Source organism: Procambarus clarkii, chromosome 40 (genome assembly GCF_040958095.1).
Source record: "Procambarus clarkii isolate CNS0578487 chromosome 40, FALCON_Pclarkii_2.0, whole genome shotgun sequence".
Taxonomy (NCBI): domain Eukaryota; kingdom Metazoa; phylum Arthropoda; class Malacostraca; order Decapoda; family Cambaridae; genus Procambarus; species Procambarus clarkii.
Window position 1 is genome coordinate 4739778 of NC_091189.1, and position 22570 is coordinate 4762347.

Sequence of the window (22570 nt, forward strand, 5' to 3'; positions counted from 1 at the left end):
TGAACTTGTTGAATGTCCTTTTTTATGATTATTGAAAAAAATTATTTCCCACTGTGGATTTGTGTCATATGTCCCCCGATAAAATTCTCGGCGAATCTATATCGTTGGCATCACTCTTCTTATGTCATTCTGCTCTCGTATTGGCATCCTGAATATCAAGGAATGTTTAACTATTCTGTGATATAGATGGTGATATATATATATATATATATATATATATATATATATATATATATATATATATATACATATATATATATATATATATATATATATATATATATATATATTTATATATATATATATATATCCTTCCTGACTTGGCGCTTTTTGATAATTTACTTCATGATATAAAATATAAACAAATTCCTCATAAGGACTACACTCCAATTAAAATGAAACATGCTAAATAATAAAATTACAGTTTAAAACATTTATTTTCATTATACAAACAATTATACATTCATAATATAACCTCGGGGCCAAAGAGACAAAGCTCAACCCGGGCAATCACAATTAGGTGACTACTGGTTACACAAGTTTGAGAGACCATATGGTCTAGCCAGGACCGTAGACAGGCTATTAAATCGTTGATCTATACATTCTCCCGTGTAATCAGAGGGAATGGAATCATCATGGGGAAGCACCAAGTCATTACGACTATATAGCACTTGGAAGGGGTCAGGATAAAAATTGGGGATGGGAAGAGGGAAATGAATGGTGCCCAACCATTTGGACGGTCGGGGATTGAACGCCGACCTGCATGAAGCGAGACCGTCGCTCTACCGCCCAGCCCGAGCGGTCAGAGGGAGACATTAAGCGTCGACCTACTTAGTGGTGATCAAACATGTTTTTGTCTTAAATGTAAGAATGGAATGTTGGTAAATATTAATGGTGACGTTTTTATAAAAGTTTGTTAAACTAAGGGTTTAGTGAAGTTAAACACGTGTCATATAAATAAGAGGTAGGCTGCGTATTTTGTGTTTTGTTATCTTAAAAAGAGTTAAAAGTTTAAGAAAGCTTGATGCATATCTGTAAGGTGCATATCCAACAGTGTGCAAGTCATACTGTATATTATTTGTATTCCTGATCTTATAATTTTTGCTAATAGGACAATATGTACACTGGTTGATTATTTTAACGATGTATATTTTATACATATGCTATATTTTGGTTACATGTAGGCTAGTGTCTTAAGAGAGGATGGGTTGGTGAAGAACATCCCCAATGAAACCAGGAAGAGAGGCGGGACGCTTGTGTCCTACCTCTCAGGATAGAACACAAAATGGCCGAAGCATTAAGTCACCTGAAAGGTTTGTTGTTGTTTTAGATTCAGCTACTCGGAACAAAAGTTCCAAGTAGCACGTGCTATGGTGAGCCCGTAGTGGACTTACCTGAAAGGGCTCCGCTGGCGTCATTTTAAAGGTTAGGTTACGTGTCGTTTATAAAGCTTTGACAACCAATTAAATAATTACGGGCTATTCATGCCACTCTTGGGTGGCTTAATCTTCATCAATCAATTAAATAATTCACATTCACTCCAAACATCTACCACTTACTCATGCCCGTTCCACCTCTGGGTGGCTTAATCTTCATCAATCAATCAATTAAATAACACTGCGCAATAAATAACCTAACATGTTACTTTGGTAAAAAAAAATACAACCACCGGTTAGTTTAAATATAATAATAATGTGTCGTTATTAATTACAGCTTGATTATTTGATCTCCCAAGGTCACAGCCTCGTGTTGGACCCGCACAGTATATTTCGAAAATTCAAATATATGTCTGCAACATTCCTTTATCACATGTTTTTATTATAATTTGTTCATCTTGACTATTTATCTAATCTGCTTTTAATAATAAATTATTTCAACCCGTGTGACCGTCATTGATGACTTTCCACACAGACACGAATTACACCAAATACCAGAGATTATTTAATCAGAATTCCTGTAGTCAGATCAACCCAAGGGCGAACTGATGACCGGCCAGACATTCTCAACTATGTCTGAGAATGTTGGTTACATGATTAATATTACCCATTTAAAATAATATTATTTCGATTTATTTAGAGTAAGATTTTCTAATAATATACTAATAATAATTATTATTAGTATATTATATAATAATTACGTCCTTACGCAGGTTAATTACGCGCAATAATTACGTAGATAATAATAATTATTAATATATAATAATTATTATTAGTATATTGCATGCATTATTTTCCAAATACAAATCTAATTAATGATACAAGTTATTAAAAGAAATATCGACGTTGAAAGATTTTTTCAGTTTCTTGGTGTACATGCAATAAGAATTTATTTAAGTCCTCAGCATAGTTCAGAACTAGAAAGGGTACTTGTTGGTTGGTCTAGGTATTGTAAGGATTTTAATAACCTGCCTCAAGAGCACAACATATATGAGTCCTCGCTTACAGATGAATGTTTTGACGGCCCCGTTAATCTTGACATTTGTGCTCAGAGAGTAATCACTAACGTGATGTTTCAATGAAAAAATCTGATGAGGATTCGAACCTATGTTCAAATCCTCATCACGGGGTCAGAGGTAGAACATTCCTAGATGGCAGAGCAAGAGTGCATGGGGAGATTGTGTGAAAACGCTGGACCTGCTTTAGTGGAAGCCTCAGAAAACCCTTGTGTTTAGTAGAACTCCAGGTTGCAATTCTACTGACCATGTGAAGTGATCCTACTGATTCCACTGAAGCTTGGGGTATGTGCGTGGGAATATCCATCGCATAGGATCGAATCACGGCTTTTGTGGTTTTACTCATTGGCATTTATGGTCGCTCATCCTACATGAATGACCCTTTTAAGTCCAGACATTGATATGCAAATATTAATCTTTAATATCACGTGAAGTCTGATTTAGTACTAAATACAACCATACATTCAAGTCTACTTATTGGTAACTTTTATGGGAATTTTTATCATTCTGTTTCATCTGGGACATGTTCTACGGTACATAAGCTCCCTATTAATTAGTCTATCAGCGGTCTCATAATTTAAGGGCGCAATATATAAAATACGAACAGTTTTTTTGTACGCCATCTCAACACAGCAATATAAAATGATTATCACATGGGGTAATATGCTATTAAGTTTAATTAGAGTGAGGATGAAGGAGGGATAAGCCAGGACGGACCCGCACCGCTAGTACATAAGGATGAAACCGCGGCCCTGGCGAGGCTCCCTCCTCTGGGGATGGCGACGATGCTGTAGACGTTGGCGCTAACGCAGGCGACGACGGCGAGGAGGAGGAAGAAGTGGCTGTGGAAGGGACTGGCGGTTGTGTATATGTGACTGGTTGTGGCGAAGGCCGGAGACCTGAGGGAGACGAATAAGACAGAGGAGAAGGTGAAGATGACGTGGAAGAGGCCGATGAGGCTGGAAGAGGCGAACTGGGGGAGGGAGGGGAAGAAGGAAGTGTTAAGTAGCGGTATCGCATAGACGTATCTAAGGTGATGCAGGTATCGTGGGGAGACAGGGGAGAGTGTCGCTGGCTGCTGATGCTCCTTCCAGTGTTGTGTCTCGCGTTGACACTGTTGCTGGTATTTTTATTATTATTACTACTATTGTTGTTGCAGTTGTCGGCATCATTTTGCTGGTATGGGGAATCGTCTTGCCTCTGCTGCCACTCAAGCACAGAGTTGAGCAGCTTGATGTATTTGATTGTCAGCCTTAGGATCTCATTCTTGGAGAGCTTCTTATCCGGAGGGTGTGTGGGGACCAGGCGGCGGAGCTCGGCGAAGGCGCCGCTGACGTTCTGCTGACGCCAGCGTTCGCGGGTGTTGGTGAAGACCTTCCTGATGGTGCGCTGAGGCACGCCCCGCTCCTCTCCTGACCCTGCCTCGCTCACCTCCACTACCACGCCTCCCTCACTCTCCCCACCCTCACAACCTGTCAAGCAATATGCAGGTTTATTAGTGATTTGTCTCAGTAATGTTAATTTTGTGGAGTTTTCTGCCCAGAATCAGTTTGTGTGTACATTACAGTGTGAATTAAACACCAGTAGACCTGTAATGTGACTTATGAGCAATATGATTTGAGAATATTTAAGTGTCCATGCATAAGTCTGTGTATTTATTATATATATTCCATTTATTATATTATATATTATTATATTATATATTATTATATATATACGCTCTTATGAAAATCATAAAGTTATTATTTAGTCGAATTTAATATATTTTTTGTATTGAGACAGGTATTTTCTCTCTTGACTCCATGTATGCCTAACCATCCTGTGAGATGAGGATATTAGATGAACTTATAGCTAGTTTTTTATCTACACTGTGTAATCTTTCATATAGAATATGGTAGCAGCACATTGCTGTGTATACCTAAGCTAATTAATACAAACAAAAATTTCTATTAATTTATTGTTATTATTATTAATTATTATTATTATTATTATTAATTATTATTATTATTATTATTATTATTATTATTATTATCCATGGTAATAAGATAGGTTGCCATATCACACAGCGTGAGCTTAGATTTATCTCTAAATGGCTCAATTTTGCTACAATCCAAGATATAGTGTTCGAGTGTGTGTCCTTGTCTTTGTCCACACACTTTACACTTTACTTCATCTAGATCCCTATACAAGCAGAACTGCCAGAGATACTTGTAGCCAAGTCTTATTCGAGCTGTGATAACGTCTGTTAGTCTGCTTATTTTGTTACTTGCCCCATACACATGTTTTACTTCACACATTTCATTGTGATGAACAATGGACCTGCTAGTTCCAGTTTGCACAGTTCTACTTTCTTCAAATTCATCCAGGAGTTCTCGTCTAATGACACTTTTAAGGGACCTATTTGATAACTCAAGATTCCGTTCAATACTGTCTTTATTTACTGCTTTCCTGTCATGCACTCGCATACCTACTTAAGTCTCCTGTCATGCACTCGCATACCAAGTTAAGTCTTTCCTGTTATCTCAGTCACCATTTTGCATACTAGACTTTTATGAAGGTCTAGTATAAAAGACTTTTTGGATGCCTAGTAAGAAGCCAGTCTGTCCATCACTAATATTTTTGTCTTGGTATAATCGCGTTGTAGAAGAGAGTTGTCTGACATGCCTTGACCCTTCTACACCCCAGCTACCTGTCCGCTTTGTTTGTCTCCCCCCCCCCCCACACACCCAGGGAGCAGCCCGTTGCAGCTGTCTAACTTCCAGGTACCTATTTACTGCTAGAAAACAAGGGCATCAGGGTGAAATCTCTGCCCATTTTGTTTCTCGCATGCGCCGGGAATCGAACCAGGGCAACAGGATTACGTGTCCAGCGTGCTGTCCACACAGCCACCGGCGTCCCCCCTCCTCCACCGCGTGTGTGTGTATGAGCTCCCGCGCGCGCCAGAGACAAGAACACCCACCTTCTGACCGTCTCCAGGAGAGATAGCGAGGCTGGTGAGAGGAAGCGTAGGTGGAGCTCCCAAGAGCATCGTCGCCTTGGTCGTCATCACTGGTGGAGTCACGGGTGTCGTCGGAGAGGTCGCCGGCCAGGTCCAGGTCGCTGCTGTCACCTCCGCTGCACCCTCCGACACACCCGCCGACACATCCGCATATTCCAGGCGGGGAATTCTCGTCTTCCACCTAGGCAACAATTAAGTGAATTTTTATCCTGTTTTTGACACTTATTATATGATATATAAAGGAGAAACAGAAGCTATACAGACGATAAAGGAATTGTTTATTATTTATCCGATATTTAACTGGGAGCCACCATCTCTATCTTGAATGGGGGGGTTATCTTGAGATGATGTCTAGTGGCCTCGACAAGAACAGAAAGCCGATGGCTTGTCAAATGTCCCTCCCCCCCCCCTTATTATTCCTAAGGGTTTTGTTTTTAGCGAAATTTTTGAATCGAATATTGTCGTGGAATTCACCCGCCTGCAACAGGACAGACAGTGACCGTCACTAGCACATCAGCAATAGGACAGACAGCGACCGTCTCTAACACATAAGCAACAGGACAGACAGCAACCGTCACTAACACATCAGTAACAGGACAGACAGAGACCGTCTCTTAACACGCCAGAAACAGGACGGACAACGACCGTCACTCTCACACCTGCAAGGAGATAGACAAACCCACAATAAAGACAACACAGACCTATATAAGACTCCTATATACCTATATAAGACTATACAAAACATCCCCAGTCAGCCACAACAGCAAAACTAGAACAAACAGCAGCAAAACCTGCCAACGCGAGTTTATACACGTTTTATATTATCTACAACCCCCCCCCCCCGGTTGCAACCCGTTATCGGGGACACGAAGCCTGGTTTTAGACTTTTCGATGCCCTTCTAAGACCCACAGGACAACTTCTGATCTTCCCAATGATGCAACCCATGATAATTGCTAACTCCCTAGGTATGCTATTTTACGGTTTGGTGAATTCAGGCATCAGATGAAAGGAAATATCTGGAAACTTAGGTAGCATGTGTGTTGTAACAATAATACGAGTGAGCCATACAGAGACCAAAGGTAGTCTAATCAATTGGAATGATGCCGATCTGTTACCAAGTAGATACGTTATAATTGTATGTCTGTTTGATAACATCAATGTATATGTCTACTTAGTAGATACATCAATGTATATGTCTACTTAGTAGATACATCAATGTATATGTCTGCTTAGTAGATATGACATAAATGTATATTTAGTTCAGGCATAATCCCTACCATGTGAGCCGTGACCTCACTGGACCTCACCTCAACCCTCTTTCCATTATAAGTAACCAACCCTGAGTATCTGTTTGACGTGATAAGCCCTTAAACAGGCCAAACACGTCAAATATATCTTACTCCCTTGTGATCTGGTCATTTTTAGCGTTCCGAACATTTTTGAGTTATTAGGCTGAGTTAGATTACGCTTAGTAGAAAGTGTGCACAATGAAATGCCAACCATTGCTTTGTTTGCGTCATAACCACTGCTACCTTAGTGGTTATGTCGACTTAACCACTGGGTCTAACCGTTGGCCATCTGGGTTGTTTTCCGTTCAATTATTCGCCAACTTTTTCTTTAATACTGCGACTAATAGCCTACAAGAATACAATTCAATTTCTTTCTTTATTATGCACCCCATACCCAAGTTCAAGTATGTTTATTGAGATTAGCAATAAATATATCTCAAAGGGATAGAGTAGCTTAGGCTATTTCTACCCCCACCCCATACCCATCCCGTGGGCGGTGGTGTAAAGGATTACAGAGGCACATAATCGGTTCAGGAACTGAACCCTCTAGTTCGTTCACGGGAGACATCTCCCGTCACGCAGGGTGCAGTCGCACCTCCACAGATCTCCAGTATCAGCTATTGATACTGGTAATGGCTCAAAAGGGCCACCACTTACGGGCTATTCATGCCCGTGCCACCTTTTGGGTGGTTTAATCTTCATCATTAGTCTAGCTCACGGGAGACATCTCCCGTCACGCTGGGTGCAGTCGCACCTCCACAGATCTCCAGTATCATCTATTGATACTGGTGATGGCTCAAAAGGGCCACCACTTACGAGCTATTCATGCCCGTGCCACCTTTTGGGTGGCTTCATCTTCATCTTAACACATTCACAAAGGAGACATCTCCCGTCATGCAGGGTGCATTCGCACCTCCACAGATCTCCATTATCAGCTCTTGATACTGGTAATGGCTTAAAAAGGCCACCACTTACGGGCTATTCATGCCCGTGCCACCTTTTGGGTGGCTTAATCTTCATCAATCAATCAATCTAGTTCGTTTAGCTAAGCAAATAACAATCTTTTGACGCTAGTTACACAATTATTAATGTTATATATACATGTATACATACTCATATATACATGTACATATTATACGTATACATATATACATACGCATACATAATCCCCCACATAAATACAGATAACATGTTATACAATAGTGTAAAATTCACGAACATAAATAAAAATTGTGTATTATGAGGATCATCCAAGTTTATCACATTAAGCGTTAGTAACGAAGACATAATTTTAGTTCACAACCGCCACTATTGTCTCATTTATCGATAATATGTTAAACAAAATAAAATATCATGGTGAAAAGTTCATGTGGTGTAAACAAATAGATTCGCGATTTTACGTAGATAATAGAAGTTCTACAACAAAATATTACCAGCCGTATCCAGAAACCATGATTTTTATTAGTGCCTGAAACTAGGAATTTTATGTTTGTTCATAATAAGACTAACACCGACTCGCAACTGAATGGTCCTGGGTTTGATTCCCGAACAAGACGAAACGTTTGGGCACGTTCCTTACTCCTGATACCAATCTACGTAATAGTAAATAGGTAACGGAGAGTTAGGCGACTGTCGTGGGTTGCATCGTGGGGAAGGTAACAGCAACTAGATACTTGGACGTTAGATAGCTGTTATAGGTTGCATACTGGGTATGGTACGTAGTTAGCCTAGTGGATATGACAGATAAAGTAGATCGAGAATCATTACATGAAACAGCTAGACTTGCAAACCTTGTGTCCAAAAAGCTCGATCCTGTAGACACAAATATGTGAATGACTTTTTTCTACCACAGACGTGGCCACACATTAACAAGGCTAACCAGCATATATACAATTTCTTCTGTCCTCCATGGACAGGGTTAGAAATTTGTTAAACATATAGTTCAGAGATTTATTGAACAATCAACCACAAAAGGTGACTGTAGTGCTTTTAAAATGCTAGGCTAAGCTACATACGTAAATACACAGATTTATGTATGCCCTACTGAGTGGGTGGTGGGAGGTCATGGACACCAGTGTTTGTGAGGTGAAACACGACCCCATGGCTCCAGTGGACTACCTGCCCTCGGGTCTCCTGCACGACACATGTGTATTTATCTGACCACTTTATCGCCAATCCATCCTTCTATTTACATAGTATTTTTTGTAACTATGTGGACCATCGTGCATACATAGTCGTAATGGACAATTAGATAGTAGAATTTGGTACTATTCACTTTATAGTCCGAAAAATAAAGCTAACAAATCAAACTTAATTAAATAACCCTAGGCCTAGTATAACATATATGTACTATAATAGGAATCAGATAGCCGTGTATTAGGGCTAGGAAGGTTAGGTTAGGACAAGTTTTCTTTGCAACACAGTCCAAAATCTTTTCTAGTTTGCCCAAATTTCAGCCTATCCTCCTTTAGAAATTAGAAATCGGTACTACTGAGTTGGTCAAACCGGAAAACTATTTTCTACGTATGATGCAATAACAAACTAAACTAACCTAACCTTCCTAGGCCTAATACACGATATCTGAGCCCTAATATAGTACATGTGTGCTATACTAGGCCTAAGAATATTTAAGTATATTTTTTAGCTTCATTGTTTTCCGACTATAAAGTTTTATCTAATTGCTTAGAACGGCAATCTTTGTACTATGCTGCACATAGTTACAAAAACTACTATCTAAACAGAAGAATTCAGTAGTACCGATTTATACTTTGTAATTGTCTTTTACGTCAATATACGTACGATGGTTCTCATCGCTACTATAAGTACTACCCAAATAGGAGGATGGGCTGTTAGCGCACACATTGACAAATACCATTATGAGCGCAAGATTAGATACTAGAAATACAATCATTTCCATAAGATAATTATATCACTGACCTGCTGAGGATACTCCACACATATGTAAATTTTCCAATGTCTAAAAATGTGGACTGCGGCGGCCGAACAAAATCCCTGTTAATTAAGTACTACTAGTTTTGCACTATTCGTATTATAGAGGGGCCGAGAAAGACCTTGCCTCCTCTAGGCTTAGTATAGTATGCACTGCATATATAATAGTATAGTATATGTATAGTATAATAAGTACTACATTAGGCCTAAGATTGCATATATGAGGCCTAATTCATATCGGGATAGCAGAGCTTGTTTATCAGGCTTATTTAAATTGCCATACCATATAGAAACCAACAGTGTAAACCAACGTTGAACTTTTTGGCACTTCAATACATATTTTGTACGTATGTCCTCACAGTCGCTATATTTTGTACGAATGTCTTCACAGTCGCTATGTGCGTTATCATTTTGGACGTTGGGTTAAATATATAGATAAATATATATCTTTATTTTGTTATATGGAAATCTATAAGAATCTAGCTATAATAAATCTACAATAAATCTCTATAGTTTCTTTCAGCCCAGCCTCCTAAAATGAAAGTACTTATTATAACGATATGATCGAAAGTACAAATATGTCGTGATAGAGCAGCATAAAGTAGACTTTTGTTATTGAATTATATATATTATAATTATATAATGTATTGGTGGTGCCCACGTGTATAGAGATGTAGATGGGCAGTGAAGGCAGCGCATCATCAGGGATAATTACACAAAGAATTATAACCATCTCTCGGTGTATATGTACTGAGATAATCAGGGATAATTACACAAAGAATTATAACCATCTCTCGGTGTATATATACTGAGAGTTCACTTTAGCTATGGACATTGTTTAGGACTAAACTGTACTTAATATTTAGTCCGAAGCTTAAAACCAACCAGAGGTTGATAGGATTTCGAGTTGGGATCGAAACCTAGGTAAATGCAAAGGAATACCATGATATGTATTTGTATATACTGTATATATACACTGTTAATATAATTTAGTCATGAATATTCTTGGCAAAAGTACACTTACTGGTTGGTCGGAAAGCTAGTGCCAAGGTCTTCATAACCCTCCAGTGAATGAAAGGTCTGCCAGCACAATACCAGGTGGGCGAGGCCAGCGGTGGTGACCTGGCGACCACCACTAAATCCTGGTCCTGTGACTGGTACCTGACATTACCCCCTTGGTTCTGGTGACTGGCACCTGACGCTACCCCTGGCTCCAGTGATTGGTACCTGAGGTTACCCCCTGGCTCCAGTGACTGGTACCTAACGCTACCCTTGGCCCCAGTGATTGGTACCTTAGGCTACACCCTGGCTCCAGCGACTGGTACCTGCTTATCCCTGGCTCCAGTGACTGGTACCTGCGTTACCCCTGGCTCCAGTGACTGGTACCTGCTTACCCCTGGCTCCAGTGACTGGTACCTGACGCTACCCCTGGCTCCAGCGACTGGTACCTGACGCTACCCCTGGCTCCAGTGATTGGTACCTGCTTACCCCTGACTCCAGTGACTGGTACCTGCGCTACCCTTGGCTCCAGCGACTGGTACCTGCTTACCCCTGGCTCCAGTGACTGGTACCTGACGCTACCCTTAGCTCCAGCGACTGGTACCTGCTTACCCCTGGCTCCAGTGACTGGTATCTGACGCTACCCTTGGCTCCAGCTACTGCTACCTGCTTACCCCTGGCTCCAGTGACTGGTACCTGACGCTACCCTTAGCTCCAGCGACTGGTACCTGCTTACCCCTGGCTCCAGTGACTGGTACCTGCGTTACCCCTGTCTCCAGTGACTGGTACCTGGTGATGCTGTGTGCATGTGCACCTGAGAGTATGTATGTGCGTAGTGACCATAAAGTCCAGTACATCACTTGCGCACCTTGTCCATCATCTGGCCGGCGGGAGTGTAGCTCCGGAGGGGAAGGTATATCCGATGACAGTAGATGTTGAGACTTGTCCGCTCGTGTCCTGGCGCCGTCAACACCACTCTTTCCCTTATAGCGGTTCCGAGAGCAGTATCACCTGACCCCCTCCACTTGACACACACACCCGAGGGAAACAATCACACCAGATTCACTTACCAGTTTCCCCTCGCCGGCCATGACACCAGGAAACCTATTGTTGACAAATCGGAGAGCGTAGTGGGCGGGGTCTCGATGTCGACGGCCAATCCCGTTGCGTGGCGTTATCGGCTTTCTCGCTCCCGCCCAATAGGAAGCGAGGGAGGGTGACACGTGTTTGGAGATTGGTCAATGTTTACAAATATGAGGGAAGTCTATTGATTTTAAATGACATATTAGATTCTCATAGAATATAAAACTGTTTCCCATGGGTATTAGGGAAGCAATTTGCTGGTTATTACGCTCTTCAATTATGATAGTGCGGCTCCCTCGGCCCTTAACGCCTGGATTATGGTCACCAGCACAAATATCTCATGAATTGGAAATGCGCTGCACTTGTGACTTAGTGACAGATTATGGGGTGCTCATCGAGTGGCTGGCGGACACCACACTTGTATTATGTCACTGCACTGCTTATAACATAATTAAGATGATTATGCGCTTGCCTTAATTAATAATAATTCCCTCGTGAACTATTTTTTTCTTATCTGACTTGAATTTATAATGGGATATAGTGTGAGCAAGGGCATGGTGTCCACACACGGTGTTGGGACGGTAAGTAAAGTGACCTAGGAAGGTAGGTGGCCTACATTTGACTGGACATTTGTGAAACAGTTGGAGGACTTTACAAACCGGTTTGAATATGGTCAATACATCGTCATTATTTTTAGGTTTCTATACCAAATCATCTGATAAACAGTTTGACAGGCACTTGTTTTCCTGTCTCCTTCTGTCTCTCTCTCTTTGGTAACTCTACACGCTTAACCTGTCTCCTAATTTTACTCTGCTCACTCTACACTTTTTCCTATCTCCCTTTCTTACTCTGGTCACCATACACTCTTTTTCTGTCGTCTCTCTACACGTTTTTCCTGTCTCCCTTTCTCACTACACGCTTTTCATGTCTCACTTTCTCACTCTACACTCTAGGGAAAACTTACCCATCACTTCATAGGCTTCTGTAAGTGAAATGGCTTTATATATTTAAGTACACCAACAAAAATTATGTTCCCCCTCCCCTCTCAAATTTCCCTAGCCTTGCCACCCTTGCCATTGTTCTCTAATACGGCAATTCTCCATTTTGTACATATTCTTCAACACATATTTTCCCCTATTGCCCTCCCCTTTCAACCTATTTTTTCCAGGCTTGCCATTCCATAAATTATTTTAGTAACTTTATTTTTTTATGCATAATTAAGAGCGATAACATCTTCGTTTGGTGGTGTGTGTGTCCAGCGGGGCACTTGGTGGCTGGGGGCGGCGTGGGGCCGCGTTGACGGTCACGCGACCGACACGCTCCTGTAATCTTCAACACCCGCTCCATACCACACTATCTCCAACACCACGTACCCCCACCACCACACTATCGCCAACACCCGTCCACTCCTACACTATCTGCAATACTCACGCACCCACTCCTACATTATCGCCAATACCCATCAACTGCTACACTATCTGCAATACCCACCCACCAGTACACTATCGCCAACATCCACCTGATGCTACACTATCTCCAATACTCACCCACCCACTCCTACACTATCGCCAACACCCACCCACTACTACACTATCTGCAATACTCACTCACCCGCTGCTGCACTGTCTCTAATAGACACCCACCTAATCCTACACTATCTCTAATAAACACCCCCACCTATTGCTACACTATCTGCAATATTCACCCACCCACAACAGAACCAGCATGGGGCGTTGAGAGATGAAAGGCCAAAATAAACAATGGATGACATTGTAGTTATTGTAGAAGAGGTAAAAAAAACATTTTGAGGAACTAGATGTAACCAAATCAGTGGCACCAGACTTAATCACATCACTTTGTCACCCATTATAAAAAAAAATAATAAATTGCTCAATATATATGAAATATTTCTATAAATTTTGTAAAAAAAAGCACATGTAGTCCCAATATTAAAAAGGGGTGCATACAAGAGGCACTAAATTACAGATTTAAACATTTTAAGGAGTCCCAATAACTTAAGTGTTTTATTGAGTGAATTCGGGCAGTAAAATTTTTTTGAACGTTCTCGATTAGCATTTTCTCCATCTTTGAATGTGGCTGTTATTGTGCAACAATACTTCGCCCTTGAGAGCACTAGTGTCTTAAAAAGTATAAACATTGGTCTGGCATCTCCTACTTGAAAGCTTCCTGTTATCCAACCTTTCATTTTGCTTGTAATTGTAACAGCTACTTTATTGTGTTCTAAAAGACTACGGTCTTCTGGCATGATTACTGGTTAAGTCTGCCGTATTTCTATTGTTTTTTTCTCGCTACTAGAAAGTTTTGGAAAACTATTGATTATGATATTGGAGTTATATAGGTACCTTGATAATACCAACCCAAATAGTCAATGTGGTACACACGTGCTTTCAAATATGCAGCGATGTGTAGGTTAGGTCTGTGTGGACTCCTATTGACAGTTTTTGGAACTAATTGAAATTTTCAGTTAGATGGGGTGCACGATTTAAGATATTCTGAATACAAGCACTTTAGCCTCGTCACACACATATCATGTAATAATATTTTTGTCGAATCACTTTAGAGGTTTTACACAAATTTCTTTGATCACACGATGTGTTGTTGTGTATCGGGTTTCATAATAGCGAAGAGGTCAGTAGCCTCAACGACATTTTATCCACATTACTTCATATGTCTTGGGCTTTAAAGGGCTTTAAACCCATCTGATGATGGTTTCATGAAAGTATTATTAATAATTAATATTATTTATTATTTTACGTTCTTTGTATTTTATTTATTATTTGCATTGTTGCTTTGACTATTATTTTTTAATATTATTTATTATTTTACGTTCTTTGTATTTTATTTATTATTTGCATTGTTGCTTTGACTATTATTTTTTAATATTATTGGTTATTATTTTTACTGTTATTGGTTATTATTTTTTACTATTATTATTTGTGAATTATTATTTACAATATTTATTTGGCATCAGTGTAGTAGAAGGTTTATTTATTAAGATTTTCAGAACACAGAGCCATATGAATAATATGCCAGAATAAGTGAAGGTCTATTTTCAAAAAAACGGCTAGAATAAAGGTATAAATAAAATGAGAGGCCGACTCGGGTTCTCGGTATATATAAACTGAGAGTACTTGCTGGTTGGCCAGTAGGCTATTGTGGCGGGCTTAGCCCTCCAGAGGTTGATTAGCTATAAGGCCAACATCAAATGGAAAACTCTAGAACGGGTTTTCTAGAGGATATACACAGCGGTGAACCCCTGATTACAGTGGTCCTTTGGTGTCCTCCACCGTATGTTTGTTAGTTTGGTGCCTATCCCAGCATGACAGTGATCCTCTAGTGCCTCCAGCACTGGCAGTGGTCCTCTAGTACCCTCCAGCACTGGCAGTGATCCTCTAGTGCCCCCAGCACTGGCAGTGATCCTCTAGTACCTCCAGCACTGGCAGTGATCCTCTAGTACCCTCCAGCACTGGCAGTGATCCTCTAGTACCCTCCAGCACTGGCAGTGATCCTCTAGTACCCTCCAGCACTGGCAGTGATCCTCTAGTACCCTCCAGCACTGGCAGTGATCCTCTAGTACCCTCCAGCACTGGCAGTGATCCTCTAGTACCCTCCAGCACTGGCAGTGATCCTCTAGTACCCTCCAGCACTGGCAGTGATCCTCTAGTACCCTCCAGCACTGGCAGTGATCCTCTAGTACCCTCCAGCACTGGCAGTGATCCTCTAGTACCCTCCAGCACTGGCAGTGATCCTCTAGTGCCCCCAGCACTGACAGTGATCCTCTAGTACCCTCCAGCACTGGCAGTGATCCTCTAGTACCCTCCAGCACTGGCAGTGATCCTCTAGTGCCCCCAGCCCCTAACCAATGACAAGCCCCGCCCAGTTCCTGTCCGCTCAGTGGACAGCACTTGCCCGCCCTCAGGCCTTACACAATATGCCCATCGATCCTGTCTTATTACGCATCACGGGACGACATAATGCATAACGCAGCACATCACAACACAGTACATCACAACACAAGGGGTACACAAGACGGTCCGACGAAGCTCGCCATGTGTCAAAATTATATATATAATTGTATTAACTTAGGTTAGGCTATCTTAGGCTTTGCTGGGTTAGGCTTAATTAGTTTGGGTTAGGCTAGGCTAGTTTGGGTTAGGTTAGATTAGGTTAGCTAAGGACAGATAGGTTTTAAAGTCCGTTAACGAACCGTTTTGTGTATGATAACTTATATTCCAATGGAAAACGGCAATTGCAGGCTTTGGTTTCCAGTCCTCAAGGCATTGCTATATTACGAACAAAATTCTCCTCAAGCACTTGTAAAACAATCTTCCATATAGTTTGATCATCATTTAATTAAACCTTACTCAGATAAGCAGATTTACCTTCACTTGTTTAAGATGATAAGCACGATCGTAATTCTCAGATCAACACACCAGCCAAGAGCCAATTGGCGCGGAAAATCAGAATCAAATGAGCATCCAAATAATACAGGAGGGAAGTGCTCGGTCAGGCGCGAGGGGGCGTGGTGAGGGGAATATGGCAGCGTGAGAGAGGGGAGAGCATGGTGGGAAAGGCAGAAGAGGCAGGGAGGGACAGCTAGAGGGAGTTGGTGTGGGAGACGAGCAGTGCGTTAGGGAAGGAGTGCGCGAACTGAGGGGAATGAGGAAGAGCGAGGTGGGGAAGTGAGTGACGGAGGGGAGATGATGAGGAGAGGAAAGTAATGTGCGAGGGAAGGACAGGGCAGGAGTGCACGAGGGCAGGGGTGCACGATGGATGGAGTGCATGAGGTAAAGAGTGCGTGAGGAAAAATGAGTAGCATGTGAGGAGAGGAAGATGAGGAGTGAGTGAGAGGAGCAAAGATGAGGACTGTGCGAGGGGAAGGAAGATGTGGAGTGTGCGAATGGAGGGAAGATGGGCATCGTGTGAGGGAGTAGGAGAGGAGATGAGTGTGTGAGGGGAAGGTGAGAAGTGCGTGAGGGAGGGAAAGGTGATAGTTGCATGAGGTCAAGAGGAGCGGTGAAGTCTAGAGGAGAGGGGAAGAGTACGCGAGAGGAACCGAGGGGAGTGTACTCACCTGGGTATATACTCGGTGATTAGAACGCTTGGTGTCTCGAACCAGTAGTAGCTTATTGTAATGTTTATATTGTTTCCGTATTATATTTACATTGAAAATTGTGTAATAAGTTTGCTTCGACGACATCTTCATCTACCTCAGTTGTTTACAAATTATGTACCGGGAAACTCAGTGGAGCTTGCATGCACTTGTTGGGGTTCCTCACGCCGGCGCGCGCTAAGTGGGGTACTGCGCGCCCTTGGTGGAGTTCCCCGCGCCCTTGGAAATGCTCCCTGTGGCCTTGGTTGGCTTTCGCGCGCTTTGGGTGAGTTCAGGGCACCCTTGTTGGAGTTCCACGTGACATTGGAAGAGCTTCATGAGCCGTTGGTGGGGTTCCGCGCGCAATTGGAGGAGTTCCACAAGGATCAACTCGTCCTCTCGAGTTCGCATTAGGAGTACATCGCATTTAGACTGATGCACTAAAAATCATAGCGGCTTGCAGAATTGACGTGATGTCCTGTTTCTTCTCTTGGGTCCTCGGTTAGGTTAGGTTCGACCAATTTAGTACGTCAATTGTGACGTTGTGAACAATAAACGGGCTGTGTGTCATGAGATGTAGGATAATCATAATTATCAAGTGGCCTCCGTGAATTTACAATATCTAGTCTGCGAATTCAGTGTTGTGCTTTAAAAGTTGTAGATAAAGAAACCGAAATTGGCCGATGAGGGAGACAATATATATTTTAATTCAAAGAGCACGCCGTGCTGCCCTCTGGCAGGCAGAGTGTAAACAAAGTACAGATGATGACCACAACAACGGCTCCAATGGATGACGTGAGTTTATCCATGTACTAAGGCTTACTTTTCTCAGTTCGTGGACGGATGTGGTCATCAGTAACGCTATTAAATGCAGTGTAAATGTGTTAGTTAACTCTGCTCAATTGCCAAATGTAAATTTCCACTGATGAAATATAGGCATTTGATATTGTTATTTTACGGCTTACCTGAGGGCCACTAACCCTAATGGCCTCGACGAGGACAGGAAGCCGCCGGCTCGCCAAAGGTCCCCCCATTTGATATTTAAATACCAGATCATAATCATTCACATACCTTTTGAACTGTTGACCTTTCTAACAGCAGTCGTAATTATTTTACTTTCACTTTTGATGTAAGAAATATGATTGTATAATATTTTAGCAACAAGGCTTTTATCAGGTTTTGCTTAAGTATTTCTGTTATCACATGATGTCATTATTGTTGTTGTTGTCATTATGATATCAGGAAAACGGAAGCTGTCTGGCCCAGTCTACTGTTACTGTTGGTGCTTACCTATCAGTGATTACTGGGAAGTGAGGTCTTGTTCTTCATGCCCGGCCTCCTTTCAATTTATACCTGGCGTGTAATTACCTCTCTCTCGACATTAACGTTTTCTTCACATTTTTCTTAAAGTTTTGGATATAATTGGCTTCAACAACCTCCTCCTTCAATGCATAAAACTTGCCGACCATCCGTAAAGGGAACGGAGACGTCCTTAGATCTCTACGACTAAATTGCCTGTCCAACTTCCAATGATGTCCCCCTTGTCCTTCCTCTCTTTAGTTTAAATAAGTTACCTTTTTCCACCTTATCTATTTCCCCTCAGGATTTTGTAGGTAATGATCATATTCCCTCTGTTTCTTCTCTCCCGTAAGCTTGTGAGGGCGAGTTCGTTCAATCTGTCGTCATAGGTAGAAATAGCCTAAGCTACTCTATCCCTTTGAGATGTATTTCTTGCTTATCTCAATAAACATACTTGAATTTGAATCTGTCGTCATAGCTGATCCCTCCATTCTGGTAATAATCTAGTTGCAAACCTCTGAACTTTTTCAAATTTCTTTTTGTTGTGCTTCGCAAGGTTTGAGTTCCTGCCTGGTGATGCAAATTCAAATAATGGTCTTACAGAGACAATGTGTATGGACTTGAAAGCTTCCTTGTTTAGATTAATAAATGACGTTCCTATGTTTGCTAACTTTCCATATGCTGCTGATGTCATCCTGTCCACATGAGATTTTACTGGTTGTGTTGGGATTATATCTACTCCCAAGTCTACTTCTCTATTGTTGGGTGTTGCGACTGTTTCTACATCGTTGTGTCTACTTTTACATCGCTGCTTTGGGTATATTTCTACGACGCGGAGTGTTGCGTCATATACAGCATATTAATTGCCATAACGGCAGCCGAATAATATAAAGAACATATTACGAATATTTAGACGGATTTTTACATAAAAAACTAAATTTCATCACAGTACTTATGAATTTTCGGATCAGACTTAAAAAAGAATATCCTAAAATTTCCACATCGACTTTTGAAATATTTTACTCCTTTCAACAATAATTATAATACTTATTATTATTTATAAAGAAGAAGAATATACACTACAGATGCATATATACAGTACCGGATTGTATCCATTAGGCTGACAAGAGGGTCGGGGACTACGAGCATAAAACGAGAACCCTTTTCTATTTTTTCCCCCGTTTCAATTTTTTTTTATTTATTTATTACTTAATCCTGTAAGTATCTATTTATGATACCTGATTATTTTATATAGTATTCTGTTTAGCCATATTCTTGCCATAGATGAAAACAAAATATTAGGCACTAGCTTGTGTTATTAGAGGTGTCTAAGGTCTATGAATGTATTAATCCGGCCCCACATGGTGTATGTAAACCACTGGTATTTTTGGGTATACTATCGCTCATAGAATGAGTATGGGGTGCACAATAAACTACCGCTCACAGGATGAGTATGAGGTGCACAATAAACTACCGCTCACAGGATGAGTATGGGGTGCACAATAAACTACCGCTCACAGGGGTGAGTATGGGGTGCACAATAAACTACCTCTCACACGGTGAGTATGAGGTGCACAATAAACTACCGCTCACAGGATGAGTATGGGGTGCACAATAAACTACCGCTCACAGGATGAGTATGGGGTGCATAATAAACCACCTCTCACAGGATGAGTATAGGGTGCACAATAAACCACCTCTCACAGGATGAGTATAGGGTGCACAATAAACACATAGGCACACAGACACAGAAAGTCTGCCCGAAACGCTCTGCGTGTTAGTGGCTTTGCATGAATGTAAAAATTACCAATCTTATGTAATCTCACCAACCCATTGTACCTTCTTGCAAATAAATTATTATTATTAATTACTATTTAACAACTGGCGGGCACTTTACAATGAGTGCTGGCGGGCGACGCTGGAGCACTGAGCTTCCAAGGACAGGGTGGGCAGGGGAGTAAAGACGCCCTCTGGTGTCAAGATCTAACATTAACAATTGTGTAACTACCTTCACAAGATTGTCACTTGCTCAGCTAAATGAACTATGGGGTTGTTCCTGAACCCATTATGTGACTCTGTAATCCTCCCGCCCACGGGATAGGTATGGGGTGCATAATAAAGAAATTGAATTAGTATCAAAAGAGATGAAAACTGAATGAAGATACTATGGGGTAATATTAGCAGTGATAAAAAAAACAGATAAGAGAGAAAGCGAGCGAGCAAGCAAGGAGAAAAACAGCCACAGCCCACCTAGAGCACCAGAGCTGGCCGAGCGCCAAACACTGACCTGTCAACCCTGTGGCATTTGACCTAGCTCTTTCATGTCGCTAACCTTAGCGGTCACTTGTCAGTCCCTGGCCTGTTGTCTCACTCCCAGATCTGTTGTCTCGCTCCCAGATCTGTTGTCTCGCTCCCAGATCTGTTGTCTCGCTCCCAGATCTGTTGTCTTGCACCCAGATCTGTTGTCTCGCTCCCAGATCTGTTGTCTCACTCCCAGACCTGTTGTCTCACTCCCAGATCTGTTGTCTCACTCCCAGACCTGTTGTCTCGCTCCCAGACCAGCTGTCTCACTCCCAGACCTGTTGTCTCACTCCCAGACCTGTTGTCTCACTCCCAGACCTGTTGTCTCACTCCCAGACCAGCTGTCTCACTCCCAGACCTGTTGTCTCACTCCCAGACCTGTTGTCTCACTCCCAGACCTGTTGTCTCACTCCCAGACCTGTTGTCTCACTCCCAGACCTGCTGTCTCACTCCCAGACCTGTTGTGTCACTCCCAGACCTGTTGTCTCACTCCCATACCTGTTGTCTCACTCCCAGACCTGTTGTGTCACTCCCAGACCTGCTGTCTCACTCCCAGACCTGTTGTGTCACTCCCAGACCTGTTGTCTCACTCCCAGACCTGTTGTCTCACTCCCAGACCTGTTGTGTCACTCCCAGACCTGCTGTCTCACTCCCAGACCTGTTGTGTCACTCCCAGACCTGTTGTCTCACTCCCATACCTGTTGTCTCACTCCCAGACCTGTTGTGTCACTCCCAGACCTGCTGTCTCACTCCCAGACCTGTTGTGTCACTCCCAGACCTGCTGTCTCACTCCCAGACCTGTTGTGTCACTCCCAGACCTGCTGTCTCACTCCCAGACCTGTTGTGTCACTCCCAGACCTGTTGTCTCACTGCCAGACCTGTTGTGTCACTCCCAGACCTGTTGTCTCACTGCCAGACCTGTTGTGTCACTCCCAGACCTGTTGTGTCACTCCCAGACCTGCTGTCTCACTGCCAGACCTGTTGTGTCACTCCCAGACCTGTTGTCTCACTGCCAGACCTGTTGTGTCACTCCCAGACCTGTTGTCTCACTGCCAGACCTGCTGTCTCACTCCCAGACCTGTTGTGTCACTCCCAGACCTGTTGTCTCACTGCCAGACCTGCTGTCTTCACTCCCAGACCTGTTGTGTCACTCCCAGACCTGTTGTCTCACTGCCAGACCTGCAGCAGCCTTCCGACTCGACGTCTCAAAGGACTTATTGCCCCCCAATTAAGACTTATCGTCTCGAGTGGCCAAATTTGGCCACTCCCGATTTACCTGCCCGGCCTGACCAGATGGTTACTGAGACAGGTTCTGAGGACCTCTCTTAACAATCTATCAATTGGTTCCTTTATATCTGATCCGGTCGCCTCCTCTCTGAAGGCTTTAGCCAGGATATAGTGTACCTATACTCATCGAGCTGTGCTTGCGGAGGTTAAGTTTGGGGGTCTATGGTCCCGCCTCTCAACTGGCAATCAACTGGTGTACAGGATCCTGAGCTTATTGGGCTCTCATAGCTACATTTGAAACTGTGTATGGAGTCAGCCTCCACCACATCACTGCCTAATGTATTCCATTTATTAACTATTCTGACACTAAAAAGTTATTTCTAATGTCTCTGTGGATCATTTGGGTACTCGGTTTCCACCTGTGTCCCCTTGTGAGAGTACCACTCTCACAAGGTGTGTGTGTGTATTCACCAAGTTGTGCTTGCGGGGGTTGAGCTCTGCTCTTTCGGCCCGCCTCTCAACTGTTAATCAATTGCTTCTACTACTACTACTTTTTTTTCCACGCCACACACACCCCAGGAAGCAGCCCGTGACAGCTAACTCACAGGTACCTATTTACTGCTAGGTAACAGGGGCATAGGGTGAAAGAAACTGCCCATCGTTTCTCGCCGGCGTCCGGGATCGAACCCGGGACCACAGGATCACGTGTACAGCGTGCTGTCCGCTCGGCCACCGGCTCCCTAGCGTGTGTGCGTGTGTGCGCGCGCGTGCGTGTGTGTGTACTCACCTAGTTGTGTTTGCGGGGGTTGAGCTCTGGCTCTTTGGTCCCAAGGGGGTCTATGGTGTGTGTGTGTGTGTG

At 42.6% G+C, this 22570-nt stretch overlaps 1 protein-coding gene across 1 annotated transcript; it reads right to left on the reverse strand.

Annotated features, from left to right (window-relative positions):
- Positions 1 to 10: 10 nt before the first annotated feature.
- LOC123758064 (pancreas transcription factor 1 subunit alpha-like) lies at positions 11 to 14037 on the reverse strand. The gene is made up of 3 exons (XM_069339025.1): positions 13948 to 14037; positions 5406 to 5631; positions 11 to 3924 (listed from the first exon to the last, which is right to left on the reverse strand). Exons 1-3 carry the CDS (start codon positions 14035 to 14037, stop codon positions 3128 to 3130), a joined length of 1113 nt encoding a protein of 370 aa, XP_069195126.1. The 3' UTR covers positions 11 to 3127.
- Between the last annotated feature and the right edge of the window lie 8533 nt (positions 14038 to 22570).